Genomic DNA, 27,867 nt, shown 5'->3' on the forward strand with positions numbered 1-27,867 from the left:
TTCTATTTCTTTTTGATATCTTGGTTCAGTCATTATTGAGTTAACTGGAAAGGGAGAACATGGAAGATGGAGCAAGAGAAAGAATTTTACTTAAAATGTATTTTCTAAGGTCTAGTGTGGCATATCTCTGCAATCTTGGTGCCCAAAAAGCTGAGGTAGGAGGATCTCAAATTAAAGCTCGCCCTGGGCTACTGAGCAAAATTCTAGCTAAAGAAAACTAATGTTCATCTTTATAATGAGTACTATATGCCAACACATATTTATGATGGCCCTCATTCTGAGCTCCCAACAAAAGCACAAGACAATGTTCAGTACAGTTCTCATACCCAGAAGACAATCATCAATGTGCTCTCTAATGAGACCCCAGAACTCACTATCTTCACTCTTTCTCTTCTTTCAGCTAGAAAATCTGGAGGCAGAAACTGCTCCATTGCCCTAACTGGGTCTCACACCATCCAGACCCTCGCTAAGCTTAGAGGCCGCCATCTACGTGGAATCAGGTTGCTGTCAGGGTGTGTGGGAGGCTCTGGTTTCCTGAGAAACCATCTGATCCTGCATTCAAAGTCATTCCTCTCTGGCTACTTCACTCTGCACATGAGAGATGCTCAGACTGTATCAAGTACTCAGAAAGAAGAGACTACCGGACACTCCTGAATCCAGCTCATGTACAGAACCATCTGAAACACCCAGTGGACCACAATGCTCTGTGGTATGTGAATTTCGATCATCATAGAAGGTGACCCCTCTCTATGTAGAATTTTTATTTTTCAAGCAAATACTTATGACCTCATCAAAGAAAATAATGTCACTTGTTAAATTCACTGTAGTGATACATAAAGTAAATGCTACCTCTGACCTCTGACCCAGTCACCTTCTGTAGAGAGTTCCAGTCCTTTTGTGATGGAATACATCATTTCCAACTTAAAACTTTCACCTTGAAGTTATGGTCTAGTTAAGACATCAGGGGCACCTCCGTTTCTTGGTTTTGTATTGTTTGAAAGAAGACGACATCTTCCTCCTTAGCTGTGTGTTGAAAATGAAAGGGATTGAAAGCACAGTGTCAACTGCAGAATGGTTGATTCTCACTCTGAAAGGATTTACTTCGAGTTATAATGTGGGGGTTAGGAGAGGGGCTGTTTTTTCCTAATTCCCACCATGTCCTCTAAGTGTTCACAAGGTCAAGTTCAGAAGGTCACCCAGTGAGTTCATCATGCTATCATTCTGAGCAGGAAGCCAAGAATTTCGCTCTCTTCATTTTTTTCAGTAATTTCTCCACACTGCACGCTCTTTTGTATTATTTTCCCTGATGCCTTATGAAACAGCATGATCAAACAACAGATGTTTTCCTTGAGTGCCAGGAAAGTTTAAGCACTTTTAAAATATGAAACCGATAAACATAATTACGAGACAGACTCAACCGTATAGGAAAAAACATGTGATGGGTTTTTCAACCCTATATTGTGACTTGAACATGAAATATTAAGAGTACCCCAAACCTCTCTCCCTAAAGACTTGCACTGATGCAATGTCATAATCATTATCTTGGTCTTTTTAAATCTTGGCTAAATAGCAAGATTTCCTTGATATGATGTCAATCTTCCTTGATTCGATGTAGCTTCTCAAAGAAAAGTCTTCTCTAGTTTTCTTTGACATGATATGCTGTTGAGATTTGGTGGAATCCCATCTTTAGATCTGGAGAAATGGGTGAGCCAGGTGGCCCATGCAAAGGAACGAACTTTGAACTTTTGTCAGCACTGATTACATGAATTTTGTCATCGTCTATGGAGTTGGGAGTAGAAAAGAAAGGCTCTGGTTTCCTTACAAGGGTTCCAGAGACTAAAAGCAGCCAGCAGATACAACTATACAATGTACATCCCTTCATCTGTCTAACAGATACCAATACACCCCAGATATCCAAAGGCAGTATTTCTGGAAGACAGCTGTCATGGGTCAGAATAACTGAATTTACTGTCTCAGCTCTGATTGGCTGTAATTACATGGACCCAGTCATGTATCCATTAGAGGAGGAAAAGGAGTTCTAAGATAAGTGTTTTAATGCTTCCTTTCAATGATGCCTCTAATAACCTCCATTTCTGAGACGTTACATCCTAGGATAAATGGGCATTATGTTGTACTTCTTACATTTTCTCATAGAAGTAATTAAAACCAGAATCTTCAAAAGATTTAGAGTTTTAAAAGGACAATGCAATCAGACTCATTAGGGAGAATGAAATGTCCACAGGGAGGTATTGAAGAAGACCATCCCTGCTTCCAGTATGGTATTTGATCAAGTTCTCTCAAGAACACAGTATTGTTTCTACTCTTCGGGCTTCTTTTCGGTGTTTCTGTATAATGCCCCCCTCCTGGTATGAATTAAACATGTGGCTGAAAGTTATTTGGCTTTGATGTAGGATTTGGTCCAATTTTTTTTCTACAGATGTATGTATGTATACATCTCTTCCATATCATCTCTTAGACTCTACAAAGAATACAGAATTCTTGTTCCTGAAAAGGTTCACTTTAAAAATACATTATAAAGCCAGTAAGGCATTGCCAGTATTTGTTCATGGAAAGCCACTTCCAATGCCTGCACGCTAACCCTAACTCTCAACTCACTGGCTCATAGAGCCCGCAGCCCAGAGGACTAATTTTCCATTGTGACCTAACGTTAAAGAAAATGGGAGAAAATGGGATTGTTGTTCTTCTTTCTCACTACACCTGTACCTTCACAAAGGAAGTTTCTTCCTCACTGCTTTCTATTAATTTGGCTGTCCCAGAATTGGAGGCTATAGATGTGAAGGGGGCAGAGCGTGAACTTTGGCCAAAACTATGGAAACTCTGGGTTACTGGGTGGGAAGCTCAGTGGTCTGTCCTCCTCCATACTCGGTTTCCTGTGTGCAGCCTCCATTATGTGGCTGCCGTGCATGTCCTCTCCTGACCAATCTCTAGAAAGGAAAGAGGAGGAGAGATGGGATTCAGCCAGGAAAGAGTGATTCTACAATGAAAATGGAGAGATGGACGGCCCAGAAAGAATTGGGTCACACTTTTGTTTTAAACTCTTTGCTTCAATATTCTGGATCTGCCTTCATTTCGTGACACTGAGGACAAGTTTAGAAGAGACACTAACGAGCTTTAATCTGAAGGTCAAACAGACGAGTCCTTGAACATTTGTTTTTGTTTTGTGTAGCGGTGAGTTTTTGCTTCACCACTTTGTGTTTCCAGTGGATCGCACAGGCACACCTGCCATGGAGCTATCTTTGGATCTGCAAATGAAACACACACACACACACACACACACACACACACACACACACACACACACTAGCTTATTTTTAAAATGCCTTGGATAACTCAAAGGCTGGGCACCCCTAAACCTTCCCCTGCTACCCTAGGCTCAATCAGGGGAGTGGCCAGTGGCCCCTTAACCTGAAATCTCACATGGCTGGCTGGCTTTCTCCTGCTGCTCCTGGGTCCCATCCTTCTTCCTTGAGTCATGGTTGATTCTCTCTCATTTTTCTCTGTGTCCTAGCCTGAGCAACTCTGCACCCAACCATTGGCCATTGGCATCTTTATTGATCAGTCAAAACCTAATTGATGACGTGAACCTTTAACATTTGGACACACAGATTCCCAATTGAATCAAAACATTAGAACCAATCTCCAACAATTTTGAGGTTTTTGTTTATTTTTTGTTTTGATTTGACATATGATACTGAACAATATATATATATATATATATATATATATATATATATATATATATATGAGATTTTTTTAGCTCCCATCTTGAAATAGTAGACAATGATAGCAACCTTTATGGTACCCATAAAGGTTGTAATGATACAAAGTCTTCTTAAAAAATTAATTTTGGTCTGTCATTTACTGAATGTTTTCTATTATACATGAAATTATCAATGTCAAAAAATTAAACAATGACCAGAGGTAGTTCAGGGGCTTCAGTGTGTGTGTGTGTGTGTGTGTGTGTGTGTGTGTGTGTGTGTGTGTCCCACCTTCGGGATAACACTCTTCCCTCTCCTTTGAGATGACTCAGAGAACAAATACAGACAGTCCCTAAGGTCTCCATGCACTAAGACTTAAGGCAGGAACACATGAAAGGCCCAAGTTTGTGGCATCAATGCTGGAGATGATTCAGTTTCACCAGAAATAGTTTCACCCTACACTCTTTGCTTCCCACTGTCATAAAAAGTTCCAAGAATTATGGGATGGCCCCTGTTCAAGGAGTAAGCGAGCCCAGGTGCCAACAACTTCATGAGCATGATGTGTGAAGGTATTCAGATGTCATCATGGAAGGCATTCCTTAGTGTAAGCACATGAGGGTCTGTTTACTATAACCAGTGTGGGCGAGTTATAGGATTATACACTACGAACATGCAGATGACTGAAGCTTAGAATTGAGACTATAAAGTGGGCAGGGCCTTTGGACCATGAGTTGGACATAGCTGGGAAAGGCAATCCTCTTCCTTCTGCCCTCCTCTGTGTAAAGTTTATGTGCAGCCATAAGTACAGATTTTAATGACGGTCACAGTACAAGTTTATAGGAAGTACAAAGTGCTTTGGAAAAGTCTGTTATTAAACCTATATTAAGTGTGTAATGAGCAGGCCCCTGAAAACTGGCTTTTTCTCAGAATATGTGCCCAGGGTCTACAAGAAGCATACACTTAACTACTTTCGTGGATGGGTATATTTCCCTCCAATGTTTTCCAACTTATACAGTATTAATTGGATGTTATTTGACAGGTTACAGCTTCAGCGGAAGCCTACCCTCTTTTTTTTCCTTTCTTATTTTTCACTTCTACCCAAGACAGGCTCCTATGTCATTGCCCGGGCTGCCTTCCAACTTACTATGTAACCCCAACTGGCCTTGAACTCACGATCTCCCTGCCTCAAGCTAAGTGTGGCATTTACTAGTGTGAACCATCACACGTACCAGGAAAAAAAGAAAAACTTTGTTAGTATAATTCATGCCATGCCTTCATTCATCAAAACCACTCAATGTTAATCAGAAAAATCCTGTAGGTTTCAACACAAACATAGACATATTTATAACTTCCAAAGGATGCTTTACCATTTCTGGTTTTCAAAGAATAGTAACATCAATCCTCTCTCATAAAGAAGTTGTCTATTTCTCTCAATGATTTGCCACCATGCAGAGCTGTATCCTGCATCAAATAAGAGTTTGGTTCTCACAACATAATTGTGCTCGGCTCGTGAGATCTAAGTTTTGCTTAAAGTCCCTCTAATAACATTAGGTTCTCAGCAATATATGCAGCTTTGAAGTAGAAAATATGTATCTCTTCTGTGATCTTGGAGAGCTAGCACGGAAGACCTTTTGGAGAGAGGGGGCACATTTTTTTCTCAACAGTGTTACATGTAGCCATAATAGGAATATTTAGCAGCCAAAAATATCTTTCAGGAAAGAATGTTCAAATGCTGTCTGTGAGTTCCTTCTTCCCACCTTGTAATTTGATTTTTTAAAAGGAACTGAGTCTCAAAAGCAGGCTGTGATGTTCTATTTCCTTTCAGGCCTCTTGAAAGAAACTTCTGTTGTTTTGCTTCAAACACAGAAATGTTTTATTTAATTGGCACTATCGACTAATGTTGGGAAATTTTCCATGAACACACGATTAGCAAATGCCAAATGGTTAGCAAATACAAGGAGAAGTAGTATGTGCAAAGGACGATTCGAGAAGAGTAAGGGAAGAAATCAAACAGTGGCCATTTCCCCAAGACTCTGGAACCAAACAAAGTCACTTCCATGGAAAAGCAGCGATGAGCTGAATAATCTAAGCAGGTTAAAGCCATTTTAATTAACACATACCAGAGAGAAGTCAGGGGTTACAATTGCTTGACTTTGGGAACGTGATTTCTCCAAGGGGTCAAAGCAAAGGACTCTGGGATATTTTTTTCCATCCTGAGGACAGCAGAAGCACCACAATACCGCACAATGCTTGAATCCAGTGTCTGATGTTTTCCATGTCCTGGCTCCCTGGGGAGATGGACTTGTGGTTTGCTGAGATACTTTGTAAATCTTGGACAGTGGCAACATCGCTGTTTGGTGGGGCAACCAAACAACCAAGTCACAAACTCAGTGCCTAGCCCCTCCAGGTTGCGAGTGACTCCATAGGTTCAGTTCGGCTGCCAGGGGTCCTTGGGAAAGCTCAAAGCAGGAAGCCAGTCTTCAGTACACCATTCAAAGATCTCTGGGCAGAGGCGAGCCGGTAGATCCTGCTAGGTCTTGAGAGACGCTAGAATTCTATGATCCTCAACCACGAATATGCCGTTTGCATTGGTTTTCTTTCTATAGCACAGTTCTGAGGTGTGGTATTTAATTCTGTTCTTTCTGTGTGGCTTTGCCTTTGCTACGGATAAGACTTCCTTTATGCTTTAAAATGAACGGACTTTATCTTGGGATTCGACCAGACACTTTAAAAAGAGAGAAGGCGCTGTTAAGACAACAAATGTGGACAAAAATGGCTGAGTGTCTGTGAATCCTTGAACCTTGTTTGCTTACTTTCTAAGAAGCGTGGTTTGTTGTCGTTTGCTTGGTTGTTTTCTGATTGGAGGATACATTGCCTGTCATATTGCTCATCTCTTGTTGTGTTCTGGATCTTTCATTTCTGCCTGAAACACGTATCTTTACAGATACATTCTCCTTACAACAACAGACACCAGATCCCCCTCCGCCTTCTGTCCTAGATGGGTTAACGCGCATGTTAACAGTTCCTATTGAGACAGGCCTGAGCGCTTGGCTGGCCACTCCCCTTCTCCATGTCTCCTAATGGCTGGCTGTACTCCATCATTTTGAATATTGAACCATTTAGCTTTTAATGTTCAATATCCATCCTTCCTACCAAGAGCCTCAATCAGCTGGTTCTTGTTCTCCTGAATCTCTGCAGGTGGCAAACCTGATTCCCCATGTCCTCTCCTGCCTCTGCAGGGGTCCATACAGGAAAACAAAACAAAACAAAACAAAACAAAACAAACAAACAAACAAAAAAACCAGGAGCTTGACAAGGCCTCTTGTCCCTCTCTTCAGCTATGATACAATTTGTTCCCTTCTGCCCCCAGGCTCACCCCTGTTTTTGCTCAATGGGGAGCTGCTACTGATCAGGAGTATTAACTCACAACTCATTTGCTTTATGGAAATTCTGGGCCTTTATTTCTCAGGGGAATAGAGAAACTCAACAGGCCTCCTACCCAGCTGTTTTTTTCCATGCAAGCTACTGAATTTATGTAAATTAGGTTCAAGTAACTGCTTATTTTAGGGATTTATAATCTCAGAACCCCAGATAGTAAACTGAAAAGGGTTCTCAGAATCTCCTCTGTATCGGTGACTCAGTCACTCAACTTAGACATGACTTGGGGCAAAATAAGAAAACTGAGCTAACCAGAACTGTCAGTGACTTTAGATTTTGTTTGTGGGGTTCTGTTCAAGGTTTGCCTGCTCGGGAGAGGTTTTGTTTTGTTTTTGAGATAGGGTCTCCTACTGTGCCCCAGGTTATTCTAACATTCACTATATATCCTAGGCTGACCTTAAACTCCTGATGATCCTTCTGCCTCTGGCTCCTGAATGCCAGGATTGCAGGCATGAGCCATCCTCCTAGGTTGTTTCTGATTGTTTTTTGATAAACTTTTTCCATTTACTGAAGGAACCAAATAAAAATGACATTTATCTCGATGACGTATTCCTACTCCCTTTATAACGAATGCCTTCCTTCTAATCAAATATTTTAAATACTCTATAAACCACATTACACAAAATAACTTCTAGTAGTGGACACTCCATCCCCTATAATGTTCAATACAATTGATTTCAGGAAAAACTAAGCACTGGGACCACTCATTGGTCCCAGCACGTGCACTGGTGGGCATATAAAAATTTGAGTATCTTTTAAAGCGCTGATTTTTCTTATGGCAAGACCGAAGCTACCAGAAAACAATTGAGAGATCAATTAGGTTACTGTTCTCTTATTGATTCTGAAGACAGAGGAAAGAGCCTGCTGGTTATTTTCTAACTGGCCTGGCTTCTTGGAGATAGCTGGAAGCCAGCAATCACAGACCCCATGGAGGAAAAAGCCTAACTACAGAACTGAGGGAGAAAGGAGGAATCCAGTTAGTGGGAATTGTCAGAGAATGGCTGGGCTATTTCTGACATAAATTTTAAGTGAGAAGTGATCTTTCTGGTTCAAACTTGCTCAAGATCCTGACATCTCTATAGAAAAACTTGGAAAGCAATATAAGCCTGGCTCTACATACAAAACTCAGTTTGGCTGTGACATGTTAAAAAAGCATAGGAGCTTATACGTAGGTCTGTCTTTTATAATATTTTGAAACATAACAACTTTCTGTCAACATCATAGAAATACGATTTGAATTTTACTGTATGGTTTGAGAAGCTGAATCACAAAAACTAAAATGTCAATGAATCTCTTAACTGCAAATTCTGTTTTTCAAAAATTTTCATATTCAATTGGAAAATCATTCTACATACAGTGTCGAAGTATATACACTCAACCTCATGACTGATAAACATATGTCCTCCCACAGGACTTGAAAATGTTTTGCAGTCTCTCAGAAATACAACCCCTATGGAGGGGGTCATTATGTTATTTTTAGTTATTTTCTTAATGGCTGGTTTAATAAAATCATATGCTATCAAGCAGGGTCTTGATATTTTCAGGATACTTTAAAATCGCCAAGACTCCCCAACACTTGTACACATATGCACAGGCACACACACACATAATAGGCACACACACACATAATATCATCATCGTCATCACCACCAACACTTCATTATCATCATACCATGAACCTGTGAGAATTACTTGGCAACGGTGGTCAGAATAGGAAGCATCCATCTAGTATATCATTGATTCATCACCATAGTTGAAGCTACAGAACCAATAGGTTAACTGCAAATGCCATTTTAGTTTGCTTTGTTTTGTTGTTGTGTTTACTCTGAAAAGACACATAAAATGAATCTTAGAATATGCTTGCAACTGACCTTTCTTATTTCAGCCATTCTTTCATCTCTATGCGAGGTACTAGTTCCATTCAACGTATGAACCACTGTAGTCTGAACCCACAAAATCCAACGTTCCTGTTTAGAATTTAATATTCCTGTCATAAAAATTTCAGCCTTGAACACAGTTTTGTGAGTGTCAGAATATCAATTTTTATAAGTTTGATGAAATACTTTCATTAGTTTAACTCAAAACTGAGTTAGAAATATTAATATACATATCCCTACTACATGGCAATTATAAAGATAGTAGTGATATCAATGTTATTATATGGAATTCTATCTGTCTTTATATAGGAACATGTCAACCCATACAAAAGGAATATATGAATATATATATATATAATGATATTTTAATTTAATTAGAATCAAAGATGAAATGACAATTCCTACTAGGCAATACGTTCCCTGGGCTTCTCCCCTCATTAATAGTCATCTTTAAAATGTGAAGTGGTCTTGCTTTCATCTCATTATGTTACATGGGATATAAGTACATAAGTTTGCAAACAGAGCTTTCTAAAAATACATTTAACAATGTCTATCAGATGTAAAAAATAAACAAGTTTTTTTAAAGGAAAATTGTGAGTTTAAACATCAGGTGTGTTACATGTCACAGAATTATTTATAACTGACAATGCATTCTTGATATCCAAAGACAATTTCTGCTAGAAATAAAATGCATGTCATACATCTGAAATTCCTGTAACCAATGACACTGTTTAAAAATAGTCTGTAATGTTTCAGCAGAGAAAAAATATCAAAATGTAATAATAAATCTGATTAGATTCTCATGAAGTTAAGTACACATATTTTAAATAGATCATTGCCTGGGAGCTGCATATCTCTCCAGCTAAACAAGTGGAAGTAGAAGCGTCCGCCTCTGGACCCCAGTGTAGAGTCTACTCTACTAAGAGCATCCAGCCTTCTGCCTGCTCGACGCTTCCTTTCATTCTGGGGTATGAGAGAAGACTGGAACTGACCCCTTTCCTGAAAATCAGGGAGTGAAGCAAATCTAGGTTCAGCATTTGAGATCAGCTTCTGCGACAGGAGAACATCTTAATTTACGGGAAGTGCCAAAAAGAGAGGTCTAACCTAGGTCATGCTTTGCTGATTTTGTATCCGTGTAAATGAAACCACAATAGTATCTCCCAAAACTGTGAATGAAATTCATAGGCCGAGCATGAGCTCTGCATGCTGCCTAGCTGGGTTCTTTTTAACAACCTCCCCGACACACACACACACACACACACACACACACACACACACACACACACAGACTTTGCCTTTCAAAAGTATTTTCCCTGGGAATCTGGGTTTACCTCTTTACCCCTGCCAGAGACATGTGTATGTGTGGTTTGTTGTGACGGTTCATGAAGGAATGCTCAAAGGTACACAGCGTTCTCTCCTGAAAGACCTTCCTTTAGTGTTTACATGAATATGTTGGCCCTACAATAATGCAACTATTACAGAAATAAACACTCTTGATTGCAAAGAAGACTAAGCTATCACTTCATACTTTGTGCACATTTCCACGTAGGATAAAATGGTCAAATGTAGTGTTTCCAAAAATTATCTGATGTATTGCAATGGCTCCTATGTAGATCAAAGTGTTGACTAGTGCATCAAGAGCTAGGAGCATCACTGAATCCTTTTTGCAGCATTTCTATGTGACTGCTTATAATAGTTGTATGTAAAAAAATATGTAAATTCTTGCACTGTGTGACCGTTGATGTGCCAGAATCCACAAACATTTTGGGCTGTATTGTGATTTCTTGCATGTGATGTATAATTATATATGATTAATAAAGAAAACCTACTTGTAAAGCAAATAAAGCTTTTGTCTTTTTTATTCTCATATCTAACTGATCTGTCTGGAGTTAATAGTCTCATGAGAACCTGAGTTCAATCTCTAGCACCCATGTTATAAACAAACAAACAAATAAATAAATGACAACTATGGTGGCATGCACTTGCCATCCCAGAGGTAGAGAAGTGAAAACAGGCAGGTGTCTATAGCTCAGTCATCCTACCCTAATCCATGAGCTCCAAGGCCTAGCACAAAACTCTATTTCAAGGAATAAAAGAGACAGCACCTGAGGAATTATAACCAAGTTAGCTTCTGGTCTCCACATGCATGCATATCTGCATACACACACATACACACACTTACACATACACACACACATACACACACATACACACATACACATACACACACACACATACACATACACACACATACACATACACATACACACACTCACACATACACACACATACACACACATACACATACACATACACACACTCACACATACACACATACACACACACATACACATACACACACTCACACATACACACACATACACATACACACACTCACACATACACACACATACACATACACACACATACACATACACATACACACACTCACACATACACACATACACACACACATACACATACACACACTCACACATACACACATATACGCACACATACATACTAACACATATGCACACTCACAAACATAGATATTCACACACACATACACACTTACACTCATATACTCACACACACATACACACACTTAAATATTAAATATCTCCAGATAAATGTTGTAATATAGGCTTAAGCTAAAGTACTATACTAATAGTATATAAATTAGTAAATTAATTTAAAAAACAATATTAACTTTGGTACTCAGTAATTCAAAAGGAATTTAAAAAGTAGGCTTTGTTGTCTTTACAGTTCCTAATTGTAAAACCACAGTAGTCTCAAACCTCCACAAATGCAGCTTCCTTAGCTGGCATTATCAATCAAGCCAAAGTGCAAATCAGCAGCAAAGTCCTTCTGCTGTAAAAATACACAGTTGAAAATGCAAATCTCTAAAGTCACTTCCAACACACTTATCAAAAGTAAAACACGGGGCTGGGGATTTAGCTCAGTGGTAGAGCGCTTGCCTAGGAAGCGCAAGGCCCTGGGTTCGGTCCCCAGCTCCGAAAAAAAGAACCAAAAAAGAAAAAAAAAAAAAGTAAAACACACTACCGATACACACGAAGCAATGAAAGTCTTTGTAAGAAATATGGATTTCCATTGGTGAGACAGACAGCACAATTAGTGGCTAGGTATTCTTTTGTGTATGAAGTCACCTCACTCATGCTAATGCATTTAGTGAGAAAACAAACTACTTCAAAACCTGGGCAATCTCAAGTCTTTGAGAGACTTACAGAAACTGTTAGGTGTTCCTGTATGAGTTCTACCGACTACCACAAGATGCAACTTCCTGACACACGATTTCATTACTATTCTTCAACCACCCAAACCTTGAATGGTGTTCCACTTCCTAACAATTAAAGACAAGACCACAAGGGCCTTCACACCTACATAAAATACACCACAGTTGACACCTAGGCTGTCCTCAGTGTCAGCAAACCCCATATGTACACATCTGGCTCTTCTCATGAGATGACTATTTTTCCAAGTATTAAGTCCGGAGTGTGATACAGGCTGCAGGAAATTGAGAATAATTCACTGGGACATGAAATTAGAACAAGAAAACCTTTTAACAAGGATGATCTATGAGGTGCATGCATGAGCCAACGTGTTGTGGTTTGCCCTGTATTTTGATGCTAATTCCACTGCCCCAAGGACAGCTGCCTCCTCAGGTACTCAGGAATCAGGTGACTTCACCAGAACCTTCTCCCCATTGAATTTGTAAAGTACAGGTGAGGGGCAGGTACAGGATAGAAGGAGGCCTGTCATTGGAGGAGAAGGAAGGATGGGCGGGAGAGAAGTTTGAAGGAAGAGGAGGAGACTAGGACAGAAAGGAAAAGACGGAGGGAGAAAGGGAGGAGAAGCCGCAGCAGGACGATGGAGGCTGATGTAAAGATCTCGCTCTGTGTATTTACAGGTTGTTATTAATGTTCCTAAGGGATGGATAGTACTGAGCTTTGTATGTTTAGGTGGGCAATTATATCTTATCAACTGGGTCAAAGATTATTGTGTTGTGTGTTCTTTTATATGATGATTTGAGTGTAGCAAAGTGTGTGGCGGCAGGAGACACTGGGCTGCTGAGGAGTTGGGATGTGTTTCTGCAGAGATACCTAGCAGATATCATGGGGCACTGCAGTGCGGACTTAGCGGGATAAAAGACAGTGTTACTTTTTGTATTTTTATATTTTTACAACAACACCAACACGGCTGCTACTCAGAAATTCCATGAAGACTGTGGCCAAATGATATACTTCAGAAAGTTTACCAACAGTGGCTGGCTGGGCAAAAGCACCCATCTTGCCCACAGTGCTCATCTACTACAGTCCCTACTTCCCTACTATGGGGAAGGGCTGTCACAAGCTAGACTACCTCAGTAGTGCATCACCAGCTTGCTTGGTCCTGGTATCACCAGCTTCCAAGGAGCAGATGGCCACACCTAGATGCAGAAAAGCATATTGTCTGTGCAGACAATGCTGATGCCCTCATTCCTGGTAGGTTGGGGGTCGGGGGGTGACTTTATCTATTCTGGTCATGACCTACTCTCATCACCTTGTACTTGACAAAAACCTTGGGGATGGAGAAGGGCATTTCAGGAACATAGCATTGGAGGGTCTATTTTTCTCAGAGATCATATATGTATATCTCAGTACAGAACAATTTGGTATATAAATCACAGTGGTTCTCTAAGTCATTTCCCTTTCCTCCTGCAATCTAAGAGCGTTCCAGCGCTCTCTATTCCGGTCAACATTTGCTCTAGCCAGCTTTTTTTAGAGGTTTCAGTTATTGGTGATATAATGATATCTTATATAATAACTTTCAGTTTGAAAAAGAATTATAATAAATATCATTCCCTTAAAAACATTTGGATGCTTTCTTGCTTAATATGCCTATATAAATGTTTTATCTATTCTTTTTTTTTTTTTTTGGTTCTTTTTTTTTTTTTTCCGGAGCTGGGGACCGAACCCAGGGCCTTGCGCTTCCTAGGCAAGCGCTCTACCACTGAGCTAAATCCCCAACCCCCTTATCTATTCTTTATTAGGGCTAAATATTATGATCAACTGACTTATAGTTCTTTATATTTTCTGAATGCAAATTCCTTGCTGGAGGCATATACAAATACATGTGTGCATATATAACTGTGAGCATATGTATATGTAGAATATGGATGGATACATCACTTAATTCTGCTCAGACACCTACTGAAAATGCAGAGTTACGTTGGTACCCAGAGACTAAGAATGAGCTACTCTTTCCAGTACCCTGAGGCAGAATTGTTTCATCCAAAGGATTGGGAGAAAGACAGCCTTGTGGGATAGAGTCAATATTGTCAACATGGTCTCCCTTTCTAATGCACCCACATAGAACCTGAGCCTTTGGTGTATGAGAGCTGTCCAGACCAAAAGAACTCAGGATGCTCAAGATCTGAGGGTCTACAATGTGTGCATGATGAAGGCAGAAGAGACAATGTCCCTGAAAAACTCACCCTTAGTCACCAGAACCTTCCCAAACCCTCAAACACCCAGACTGGGAAAGCTTAGCGTCCTAAGCATTGAAAATGCTGCAGATGTGACAGACCCAAATCCACATCAGGAACTATAAATTATATTCAGGACATCAACATGTTATAAGATATTAGCCGTGACTCGGAAGCTTCCTCCCCAAGCTTCTGACCCAGATAGCAGGAGTAATCAGGTCAGCCCGCAGAAGCATCCTTCCAGAAACTGGCCAGCTGAGGAGCTTATTTTAAAATTCATATGCATTTTCAGGATAGAGTCAAAGAGAAACACTATTCAAAACTGAAAAATGAGGATAGCAGCCAACCCAGTCATCAAAAAAAGGTGATAGAAAGAACTTATTGAAATGAGAGTTCATGTTGGGAAGAGACAGCTTAAGCCTTTATTTATGAAACATTTTTAATGGGGTTATAGGACTCCCAGGAATAGAGTACAGTCAACCAAATCTCGGACCATTTCCCAGGTTTTGACAAAACTTGTTTGTTTGTTTTTTACTGTTTCCTTTTTCGTTACAAATGACAAGCTAAGAATAACATGATATATGTGAAAGCCACATACTGATATACTTAATCTTGGTGGACATGCAAAGAAACATTGCTGTTAGTCTATCTCCTCCCCACTGACACAATCCATAGGCAGAACTGAGCAATCTCAGTGCTGACTTCTCTTGGCTACATGAGTCTGAGGTCCAGAAGTGTAGACTTTCCTCGACCTTTGCAGAAACGTAGAGCTTCCAAGGAATGAAAGCAGAATGTAAACTTTCTCTATTGGAGGCCAGCATTTGTAGCTGTTTCTTATTGAAAAGAAGTGCATGTTTTCTGAGAGAAAACTCAGGACTCTAACACTTTGAGTTAGAATAAGAAAATGAAAAGGACATGATATTTAATATCTTCTAAAGCAGTGCTTGGTGACTCTGTAATCTCATTACTCAGAAGGCTGAGGCAAAGGATCACCGTGAGTTTAAGGTCATATATAGAGCCATATATGTAGTTCTGGGTCAGCCTGAACTTTAGACCGAGATCCTGACTCAGAACAGCAACAATGAAAATGCCCTCTTGAAATACCATTGTAGACCACAGATACTCTCTTAGAGCACACTAGGCTCATTATTTTGACTTGCCTAATGGAGGACAGGGAAAACATTCTCTTTTGAGTGTAGGAGACCTAGGAAGACAGATTTCAGCTTCCACTCAAAGCCTGAGTCACTCACTCTCCTCAGAGAAAGGGGACTGACTGGTTGGTACTATAGGAACATCTAAATGTGTCCAGTAGGTTCCAGCTGACAGAGGCATGAAGCCCTAGCAAAGAGAAAACATGGAGTCACCTACCTGTGTCACACCTGTCCCAAGCTCTACCTGAGCTATCGCTTTTTATCTTCCATCCTCCCATTACTAACTCACTCTCACCTATTTTGTGGAGGTAAACTTTAAATACTTAATATAGAGAATCCCTCTACCCCATGGAGAAGGAGAAAGGAGAAACTCCATTGGGAATTAGACACTGGAATATCCTAACTCTTAATAAAACAAGGCCAACAAATCTCTGCTGCGTGATGAGGGAAGTGATGTCAACTATGACCAAGCACTGCTGTAGGCTGAGATTTCTCTCTCCTCACACCCACATCCCTCTCTAGAGCACTTAAGCATCCTCCCTCCGTATCCAGTGAATCCTTCAACCCTGTGTCTGCACTCTCCCAACTAGCTCATATCCATTTCTTCCATGGACATAGTCTGAAATTCACAAGCAAAACTTTACCTTATGTAAAAACATATGGGATAGAGGCAGCATCTGAGCCTGCCTTCTCTAGTACATCATAAAGCATGGGCAAAGCTGTGTATTAGAAATGATTCTAACACATTGCTTGTGATGGAAGTGTAGAAGAGGAGGGCACACAAAGGTGTAGGTAGCTGTCCATCCCTGTCTGACAAAAGCAAACTCCCATATTACCATTTGAGAATACAGAGTACCTTTGCAGCCCACTTAATAATAGTATTAACCTTGTAAGGTTTTGTCAACCAAACCATTTGCAGTGTGCCCCTCAATTCTTTAGGGTTATTATTTCCTCTGATCTTCACAGCAACATTGTTGGGTGATACTACTAGAATCCCATTTAACAAACAAGAAAATCAAGGCTGAGATTGATAGCACTTTCAATAAAATCAGTTCTCAAGCATCTTGGAGCTGTGTGACACTATTAGAGGAAAGATGTGAACAAGTCTCTACTCAACCCAGAACTAATGACAAAGCAAAATAAGGATACCACCGAGGTACAACTCAGTGAAACAATGAGTTTTATTGGGGTTTCTTTTGAGAATAGGCATGAGGGGTCTTGGAAGCTTCAATGAATCAAAGACAGTTGCATCACAAAAGCTCACCTGAACATAGGTGACAGCTTACCAAAGCTGGGTACCTGGAGCACACTGAACAACTTCAGGCAGTCAACAGGTTGCAGAGTATATTTTCCTGGCAACTGAGCTGTGAGCAGTATCAGCCTCTTCCAGGCCACCAGCCTGAACAGAGAGTGTCTCTCAGAAGTCCTGTCTGCTTATATCTCATTGAGGAAGGAGAGTCCTGGTGAAGCTGGTCAGTTTCAAGGACTTTAGAGATCTTTGAGCTGTTTGTTTCCTGAGTTCAATGAGCCTCCGTACAGGGATTGGATGTTTCACCTCCTTTCAGAACATCCTGAGTCTTAATAAGCTTCCCTCCATGCTGGAATGTTTTGTCTGTGAGGAAATTGCTACACAACAATGGGTGACGACATGTGACTACAATAGAAACAGAAGTATGTAATTGAAGAAATAAATCTAGAGGCAAGTTGAAGCTACAGTATACAATCAGGAGGATAAGTTTCATATCTTTCTGTCCTCTGGTTATGTTTGTTGTCTGTCTGCTCATGCCTAATACAAGATCAACAAATGACTTTTGTTAATTGTTGATGCTTACCTTTATTTTTTTCTACTACAGAGAAATAAATAAGGCATCGGAATTGTCCTTGATATCCCCAAAGTGTGAAAAATATCACAAAGTATTAATAACTTTTTTGTTTTCTTTTCATTTAAACTAGGTAATATTTATTTATATACTAAGTTTTTTTGAGAATTCCATTCACAAACTAGAAATGTTTATAATTCGAAACCAATGAATTAAACATCAATTACTTAATAAATATTCTATATTGATAGCCACAATGGCAATTGCTGAAAACTCGAAATCAAAGATTCTGATCATTTTCCAATTGTGCTCCAAGTTATTTTAAAGACTGGCATGAAAATGGTCTTTAATATAGGACAAGAAGATGGTACAAATATATTCATATGTATATATGAATATATACCATATATATGTGATATATACATATATACCTTGAATCCATATATATCTATATAATATATGATACATAATACATGTGTGTGTTCCTATTGTGTGTGCAATAATATAATGCTTTATGTTCATAAGACCTCAAAAAAAAATAATGGCCCGAGTTAATATGAAAAAATTGACAAATAAAATGAATGAATAAAAGTGGAGATCAATGGAGAGAATTAAAAAGGACAAAGAGGAATGGGGTGTTGCCTGACTCAGAGAAAAGAAAAATAGAAGACAAAAAACTCAAGTTGAGACCTGACTCTCTAATGGGGGTGGCAAGTTCTTATGAATGATGTTCAAAATTCACTCACTTCCATTAGATATAATAAGTACTTTAAAAAAAACAGTATTTAAAAAGCCATTATCTCTTTTTAAAGAGCTCAGAATCCAACATGAAGCCACAATCACAAAGCAGCCATCAACAAGAGTCAAAATTCTGAGCCATAGGCTCACACTGAGGAGTTTGGTGGTTTGAATGATAATGGTCCCCATAGGTGTAGGGAGCCTATTGGATTTGGGCCTGGCTGCTTTGTGACTGTATAGCTCAAGGTGGCTACGTGACTCTGGGCTGTATGGCCACAGATACTCACCCCTAAGATGGCTGCTGTAAGATTATGAGATTGTTGGACAAAAGCCTCTCCCAGGAAGATTCAGGGAACAATCACAGGATGTTTCAGCCTGAGCAAAGCTAGTGCCCTGCCCTGAGCAGATTCCTGAGAAGGGCTCGACCTTTTCAAAGAATATGTCCCCGAAAGACTGTTGCCTCTTTGTTAAAGGAGGATATCTTGCAGTTTAGGGATTCACCTTATATCCTTGGGCACTTCTCAGTACTCCCCCACCCTAAGCTTCAGTTCCTGCTTCAATTCCTGCTTCAGAGCTTTAAATGCTGTACATTCCTCTCAATAAACGAGACCTTGACAACGGAACCTTGCTTGGTCTTCTTCTTTTCTCCCCCCCTTGACACTCAGGTAGCGCCTCTTTGGGACCCTGAATAACTGGACCTGCTGGATGGGTCACATAGGTTCATATTTTTTAATTCTCCAATTGGTAGAAGTGTTCAAAAATTGAATAGTGAGTGGATGTGGCCTTGCTGGAGGAAGTGTATCCCTGGGAATAGACTTTAAGGTTTAAAAAGATGTGTGCTATTTTAAGTTAGTTCTCTCTGCTTCCTATCTGTGGGTCAAGATGTGAGCTCTTAGCTGTTCCTGCTGGACTTGAACCCTCTGAAACTGGATACCCAATTAAAACTTACTTTTATAAGTTGCCTTTGTCACAGCATTTTGACAAGAGAAAAGTAAATCAGAAGTTATCAGTAGTAGGATATTATTGTGACAGACCTGACCATGTGGTTTTGTTGAAGAATGTGGAATACTTTGGGACTTTAGACTAGAAAAGCAATAGAATACAGTAAACAGAACTTAATGAATCATCCTAGTAGGGTTTTGGAAAGTGCTAAGAACTATGCAGACTGGAAGAGTCAATCAAAAGACTAGATGAGAACAATACTAGCAACTTGGTTACAGACTATTCTTGTAAATTTTTAGCAAATGTGTATGTGTGTGTGTGTGTGTGTGTGTGTGTGTGTGTGTGTGTGTGTATATACATGACTGCTTTCTTCTCCTTGTCTTAAGAATTTTCCTGAAGCTAAATTTAAAAGTAACAAGAGCATTTCTTTGGAGGAGGAGACTTGAAGACAGACTAATATCGACTCTATTGTGTGGTTACTAGTTACCATTCTTATGCAGGTCTCCAAGGAAAAGTGGAGAAAAAATAAATACAGAATGTGCATTATAAGAGATAAAGGACACCAGGAAGGTTAATGCTGGAGTCAAGGCTTATGCTGAAAGAACCAAGTAATCAACATGATCTCCTTGATCTAGCTTGGTTTAAAGGTAAGGGTGCCTATAAAGGTCAAGACCCTGCCCAACTAAGCTTCCAACCTGTGAGAAAGCAAAGACCTAGTGAACTTCGTACTCTCAAAAAGTAACAACAAATCAAAGCTGCTACAAATGTGATGGAAAGGTTCACTCCACAAGTGGGTAGTCAAACTAAGCAATGTCATCCATGTGGTTCAAACTTTAGCCATAAAGAACATGCATGGAAAGGGGATGTAGAGTCTTCCTCTGTGTTTAGGGAGAGCCACAGTGGTAAAGAGTATGGCAGGGGAATCTCTGTATGGAAACTCCAAGAGGCCACTATATAATATCTTCATACAATGAAGCTATAAAAATAAAGCCTGGATTCTGTTGGATGCCAGATCCATGTGCCAGAAACTTGGGATATCTGCCAAGGAGAGCTGCACATAGGAATGAAGCTAGACCACGAGATAGAAATGTATTGCAGTCAGCAAAATGAAAGGATGGAGCCATCTAAGTCCTCTGACACTAGACTAGTCTTGCTATGGTTCAGTATTTCCTCCCTAGGATTCAATTTCTCCATCTTAAAATGATAATGGATATTCTATGCCATGGTGTATTGAAAGTGTATAATTGGCTTTTATTTCACTTTATTTTATTTTATTTTACAGGTGATTGCAATTAAGAGATTGCTTTGAATTTCAAAAGAGATTTTGAATGTTGTCCCTGAAAATGGTGTCAAGATTGTGAAAGAACATGGAAACTTTTAAAGTTGGACTAAATACATGTTGCATTATAATATGGTCACATGTCTATAGGAGCTAGGGAGTGGAATACAGAGGGTTAAATGAAAATGAGTTTCACGGGCTTATATATTTGAACACTTTGTCCCCAGCTGGTGAAACTGTTTGGGAAGAATTAGGGGATGTGGCATTACTGGAAGAGCTGTGTCACTGGAGATGGGCTTTGAGGTTTAAAGAAATTCATGCCACTTTGAGTTAATACCCTCTGCCTCCTATTTGTGGGTCAAGATATGAGCTCTCAGTTTCCTTATGCCATGCCTTTGCTCAACAATCATGGACTCTAACCCTTAAAACCAAAAATGGAATCAATGTTCTCTCTTTTTAAAAGATAGATTTATTTGTTTATTCATTTATTTTATGAGTACACTGTCACTGTCTTCAGACACACCAGAAGAAGGAATCAGATTCCATTACAGATGGTTGTGAGTCACTGTGGTTGCTGGAAATTGACCTCAAGACCTCTGGAAGTAGTCCGTGCTCTTAACCACTGAGCCATCTCTCCAGCCCCTAAATGTTCTCTTTTATAAGTTGCCTGGGTCATGATATTTTGTCACGGCAAATATACAAATAACTAATACATGGGGTGTAGCCACTCACCCTTCAAACCCTCCATCTTATTTCAGGGTATGTTTCTACCAATGCAAATCCACTAATAATTAACATATGGATTGAATAAAACTCTACTAATAAGACTTTCAGTCAAAAAGCGTTTAATGGGATTTTGATAATATTGATAGTTTAGAAGGCCTTTGGTCATAAGTGAATCTTAAATCATCTCTCTTAAAGCCACCCAATTGCTAGAAAATACAAAGTGCTATTGCCTAAGCCTCACTCTAGGTGAATATTATCATTTATCACCTGGAGACAGAAGATTCAAGATGAATATTATCATTTTATCATCTGGAGGAAGGAGATTCAAGACACTTGGAAGATCCCCTTGTACCTCCAGTTCAAATGAAGAAAGTGTAAGTAACTTTGGAGGCAGGAGAATAATCTACACTGGGCCCACTCAAACTGGTGACTCCAGACTCTTATTATTGACATGTGACCCCAGCAGAAAAGATAGGCAGAGTATCAGACATTTAACAGACACTGGAGAGATCCCAGGAATAGTCCTGTTCTTTCCATTTGAAAATTTGTAAATGGTTCCCCTCTGCACTGCACTTCAAACTCTGACTTCTCTCCTTAACAATCCTTTGCCTTCAAACTTCCTTTCAACCCAGAACATCCTGATAGTCAGAAAATTCTCAGCCATGTCACAGAGACTGAATAAGCAATAGCAGTGTCCTTTTAAGAGGTGCCTTGGTCAAGCTCTCATCCTCACTCATGCCAGAAAACTTCTGAGGGTACCATATAGAGGTCACAATTGTCCTTAAGATAAAAAGGGCATTGCTATGCTGCTACTTCTGCAGCCATGAATCTGTGATAACTAAATGAAGCAATCAGAGCGAAAGACACTTAAGAACTCTCGAGAAAGTGAGTAGGCACTTCAATCAACCCTAGCATGCATCCAGCTTGCTAGAAATTTTATCAAATGCCTTTCACCCCTTTATTGAATACGTAAGGGAAAATACAATGCACAGAAAGGACCACCTTACATTCCCAGTGAGGTGTCATTGACAGAAATCCCACTTGAATAGATCTAACGCCAAAGCAGTTTGAGGAAGCACGTGAGTGTAAGGCTCCAGCAAGACATTCTCTGATTTAGACACAAAAGCAGCTCAGAGAGCCTGCAACATCAAGATGCAAAGCACTTTTGGGCTGTGAGTCAGTTTTCTTCTCCAGGCAATTAGCAATTACCAGCATTTATTCCGTGAATGGGAGTCAGGCAAACAGACAGACGTTGACAGTCTGTCATTACCGCACAAAAGAACTGCAGCTTTTATCCTCTCGGAGGAAGGAAGACTTTCAGAACGCCTCAACTTTCAGGCTCACACACTTCCCAGGCCTATGATTTATTTCATCATCGACCTTAAAAATAATATAAAGTTCAGCCATTTCTATTTGAGGAGACGTTTGCAGATGTACCTCCCAAGACTCCCATGGAGTCAGAGACTGTTGACAGTGACTACGAACATAGAGGCACTGAGTCAACAGCCCACAGAGGGCGCCAAGCTATACCCCTCATACTCTGGCTCTTTCCAGAGAAGGGCACCTGTTCTAATTTCCTTTCTTTTGCTGTGGTAAAAATACAGATAAAAAAGCAACTTAGAAGAAGAAGGGTTTCAGTCCATCTCTGGGGAAAAGTTAAAACAAGAACTTTAAACAGCTAGTCACACTGTATCCACAGTCAAGAGAAAAGAAAAAAAATTAATGCATGCAAGCATGCTTGCTTGCAAGCTGTCGTGCTTGACATATTCTGCTTGATTTCTCCACCCATATAGTTCAGGACCCTCTGACTAAGGAATGGTGCTGCCCAGAGTGGACTGAGTCGTCATTGTCACACATTAATTAACCTACTTAGATAATACCCCTATAGATATGCTCACAAGCCAATCCAATATACACAATTCCTCATTGAGATACTCTTCACAGATTCTCCTAGTTTGTATCAAGTTGACAGTAAAAGCTAACCATACCAGCACCCTTCGGGCAAGCTTCCTTTACCATTCTCCACTATGCAGATGGTGTTTCTGTGAGGTCAATTCAAATGTGAAAATTACTCATCATCATGAGCCAGTACTAGATACTCATACATGGAAGAATGAGTGTGCCACCCATGCATGGATCTGGCTCTCTTCAGCCATAGGTTTTCAGCTTAGCCAGAGGCTGGAGAAGCCAGCCAAAGGTAATTTGAAGTCTCCTGATTAGGTTACAATCCGGCAGCACTCTTGAACTCCAGACTGATCGACCTCCAATACTGATGGAAACATAATTTAGAGGAAAGTACCTCATTAATCCGAGACTTAGTTCAGCTTTCCTATTTGACAGAATCATAAACTCTGTTGGACAGAAAGCATGCTCCCTTGCCATGATGTATGGGCAACACATACAGGTGTCAGAAGTTAAGAGCTCAAATCTGCTCTTTGTCAGCCAATAATAAAACATCCTTATCATTAAGTCTGAGTACTCTGTCCATAAACCCTTAGTGTACAAAAGTCCAGCCCTGTCTATCCATTCCCTCTTGCATTATCAGCCTCAGTGAGAGTAGAATTCCAAACATAACTGTGGTCTGGAGTTTATCCAGAGCGTCACACAGCTCTCCTAGCCCACTGATCCACTGCTGCCTTTCCTCACCCTATTAGGATCCCTTTTTCCACCTATGATCCCACGTAAAGTGTGGCCTCTAAAACAATAAAGCTTCCTCTGTTGCAGTGTGTTTAGGCACTTAAAACACAGGAAAAGTGCAAGGTTTCTCCCTGCTTGCTGCCCTTCTGGCCCTGTAAACAGTGTCTTTCAAGACCTTTTCTCAGAGATGTCTGGAGATTTCCAGTTTCATAGCCTTACACTCTTGTTACTTCTCTCACTCTGGATCCCTACCGTGCACCAGGCCTTCCTTTCAGTTCTCCTATGTTCTATGACGATCTGTATTGGCTTGAATTCCTTGATCAATCTACTCAGAGTAGACAAACTATAGCCAGATTAAAAGTGACTCATCTTCAATCAGAAATAAAGTTACACATGAAAAAGAAATACACATATGCACACAATTGCACAGGAACAAAACATGTTCAGTAAAATATGCTTGGCATTGTTTAAAAAAAATTTTTACCAAGAGTCAACCTGCTTATGTTTCTCTTAACAAATTATTTTTCTTTTTCTTAGTTTACTTTTTCTTCTGCACTGCTGTACTTTGACTATATCACCCCAAATATACTGGAAGCATCATTCCCTAAATCATGTGTCACATCAATGATACTTAAGATGTGACCCCTAGGAGGTATGTGGGATTTGATGAGGTCATGAGGGTGAGTCCCTTCTGTATTTTCCTGAGTTGTCTTTCCCTCTGTTTACACCACCCTCATCTTCCTCTTCCTGCATCTGCATCAATATCAAAGTCCAATTTCTTTCTCATCTCTGCTTGAAGCTTTTCTTAACTACCCCCTCTAACACACAGTTTTCTTCAACCATGTAATATTAAATATCACTGTTGGTGACATAGTTGGACAATTAATTTGCCTTTTCCATGGCAGAAGAGATGGGCTGTAAAGAGTAATAAGAGTAAAGATGGCAATGTAAGAGTATGAACTGTGCTCCTACATAAATGACGAGGAAGAAGGATTAGAGGTGTGGACATTACAGTTTGAAAGGCTGCTTCTCAAAAACTCACACTGAAGTCTAGTTGTAAGAGTTGGGATTCCTAGAATATGATTAAGCCACGAGGACTCCTGCCTTATGGGTAGGGTCAATGTCACTGCAAAATGATCAAGTCCAGGTCCTGTTTTATCTCTAAGACTTCTCTGAGCGCTGGCACTTTGACCTTAGACCTCTAATGCTCCAGAGTAGTGAGGCGGAACACGTTCCTTTATTATAAATTACCCAGCCTGTGCTGTTCTGTTGGAGCAGCACAAAATGTACTAAGATAATGAGAATTTCTTTTTAAACAATCGGTGACTGACAGGTGAGTATGAGAGAGGCTAACATAATGAGCTATTAGTATGTGTCTATCAGTGGTTTCCCACTCCAAGAAGTAGAATTTCAATAGATTCTGAGTGTCTACAAGCAGAAAGCTTTTCATTAAGAGTAAGCATGTCATTTCAAATGTTCGTATCAGCTACATGCTGTGAGACAAATACCACAGTCTTAGCAGCCTCCAGTTCCATTCATGAATTCACAGATGCTGGTAGACTAGGATTCTGTTCACACAGTTGGTTTTGCCTCTTACTGCAGATCTACACATCACTTGCAGCATCTCTGTGGATGGCAATCCTACTTACATCTGCAAGTTAACCTGCCGGAGGAAGAAAGAACACAAGGCAGGACTTCACTGCCGTACATCAAAGCAAGCCAACAGCCATACCAAAGTGCTGAACACATTCCTCTTGCAGCGAAGCCATTGCAATGGGGTTGAGAAAAGAATTAGGCCTTCAGTTTACCATTGTGTCACAGCATACAGAGTCTGAGTGTAAAATTAACATAATGGGATGCTAATCAGAAGTTAGGCATTCATGGTTTTACTCCACTCTGACACTCAGTGGCCTTAAGGGAAATATTTCCATTCTGATCTCTAAACTAAGAGGGTTAGACTAAATAGACCTTACATGGGCTTTAAACTCCTCCTCTTATTTGTCTGACAATGCAATCTAGGTCACATATACAGTAACAATTACAGTCATAATTACCACCATCTATTATCTCCCCTTTTCTCTGAGCATATATGACAACTTATTTTCCCTAACAAACCATTCACCATTATAATGAAGAATGAGTGAAGTCAAGTGTTTTTTGTTTGTTTGTTGTTTGGTTATTGTTGTGTGTGTGTGTGTTTGTTTTTAGTTCACTATCATTTAGTTCACTAGCATTAAAATGGCAGGGTAGGATTTGATTCAGGAAAGCTGACTCACAGTCTATGGTCTAAACAATCACACACATGGCCTCTCCAGTCTGTGCTTTCCAAAACCAAACTCTTACCTAAACCATCCTCTTCTCTCTTTCCTTCCTCTAATTGACAATTCCACTCATTCCGTTGTAGAGAATGGCCACAAAGTTTGATTTTTCCTCTCTGTGTGTATATGATAGCCTCTGGCTTCTATGGATTCCATGGTTCCGAGATGCTTTACACCCACCCAGTTCTGTCCATTCCATTGTCTCCACCACAAACCCCATCACTGTATCTATATCTACTGCATCCCCTACTTCAAGGCTCGTGAGCATCACATCTGCTCTTTCCCAGCTCCGCGGCTCTGTGACTCCTGGTTTGGCTCTTGAATCCAAACTCTCTCATGTGATCTGTGATGTGTTTTCATAGTCCGGTCCCTGATTAAGGCCATGGCCTCATACCTTGTCATCTTACTTAAAACACTATTGTGGTGGTTTGAATATGCTTGGCCCAAAGAGTGGCACTATTGATAGATGATATGCCCTTGTTGGAGGCAGTGTGTTACTGTGGAGGCACGACTTTGAGGTAATGTAAATGCTCAAGTTCTGCTCAGGGTGAGACACAGCAGTCTATCCCTGGATACCTTCAGATCAAGATGGAGAACTCTCAGCTCCTTCTTTGCCTGTACACTGCCATGCCCCCGCCATGATGATAATGGACTAAATCTCTGAACCCATCTATAAGCCAGCCCCAATTAAATGGTTGCCCTGACAGGAGTTGTTTTGGTCATGATGTCTCTTCACAGCAATAAAAGCCTAACTAAAACATAGTTCTGCTTTGGCAACAGAATTGTTTGTTATTTTCATACATGTCATGTTTTTTCCTGCTCTCAAGTGTCCTCTGTCCCTTTCCACTCATGTAACCAGTTGCTTTTGTTTTTGCATGTTTAAATATGACATCACCACCTCTAGACAGCACTCTGAGATATCCTGCCTCAGGTTCCCCAAAACATCTTATTCTTTCTCTTAACATGACACTTAGCATTATAGATTAGAAGTTTCTTTTCTAGGTGGTTATACCCCAAAATTTAGACTTCTTAAAAGCAGGAAGAGTCTTGTGTATGATAAAGTTACTTCAGCAAAAAGAAGCCTCAGAAAATCCTATTTCTGGAAAGATGGTATAGAGGTAGTTTCCCTTACTTCTCCCAGAAAGCATAACTAAAAATTGAGAACAAATGCAGTAAATAAAAATCAATAAAATTAAAAGGATTATAGCCTGAACAGTAAACTTGCAAGTCTCTAACAAGACTGAAAAAAAAAAGAGTAAAGACACACATTACTGAAATCAGGGATTAAAACAAAACTATAATAAATAAATATATAAAACAACAAAAGTAAATGTGACAACTTCGGAGAATTTGGATAATGACTCAAAAATCACAAAGTAACACAAATTAGTAAATATGAAGTAGGTAAGACAAATATCCTAAATAAGTAAGATTTCTTATTTAAATTTTGTCAAAAACAGGTACCACCACACAATCTTTTTTGTAGAGAATTCTACCACATATTTAAAGAATTAAATTGTTCTACATGATCTTTCCAGTAAGACACAAGCCATAGAGAAACCTTTATAACTCATTTTCTAAAGTGACTATTATACCTATGCCAAACCAGAGAAGCATGGTATAAAATAAAATTGTGGACCATCACTTCTCATGAATGTAGAAGTGAAAACCCTTACCAGCATATCAGCCAATTACATAAGCAGTACATAAAACAATCATTACACCAAAACCACA

At 39.8% G+C, this 27,867-nt stretch overlaps 2 protein-coding genes across 14 annotated transcripts in view; one reads left to right on the forward strand and one right to left on the reverse strand.

Moving 5' to 3' along the window:
- Nucleotides 1–27,867, forward strand: part of Oprm1 (opioid receptor, mu 1) — a 253,352-nt gene that overhangs the window by 72,045 nt on the left and 153,440 nt on the right. For 8 of the 11 annotated variants that reach the window (NM_001304737.1, NM_001304735.1, NM_001304733.1 and 5 more), the window contains one exon: nt 401–1,341. The exons of the other annotated variants lie outside the window; for them this stretch is intronic. In NM_001304737.1, coding sequence (NP_001291666.1) covers nt 401–439 — 39 coding nt within the window. In that variant the 3' untranslated portion in view covers nt 440–1,341. Of the gene's footprint in view, nt 1–400; nt 1,342–27,867 lie in introns of those variants that run through there. 11 annotated transcript variants of the gene reach the window in all.
- Ipcef1 (interaction protein for cytohesin exchange factors 1) overlaps nt 16,837–27,867 on the reverse strand; it is a 202,794-nt gene continuing 191,763 nt past the window's right edge. For all 3 annotated transcript variants that reach the window (XM_063266112.1, XM_063266118.1, XM_039081247.2), the window contains one exon: nt 16,837–17,327. In XM_063266112.1, coding sequence (XP_063122182.1) covers nt 17,235–17,327 — 93 coding nt within the window. In that variant the 3' untranslated portion in view covers nt 16,837–17,234. The remainder of the gene's footprint in view (nt 17,328–27,867) is intronic.

This window comes from Rattus norvegicus, chromosome 1 (assembly GCF_036323735.1).
Source record: "Rattus norvegicus strain BN/NHsdMcwi chromosome 1, GRCr8, whole genome shotgun sequence".
Taxonomy (NCBI): Eukaryota; Metazoa; Chordata; class Mammalia; order Rodentia; family Muridae; genus Rattus; species Rattus norvegicus.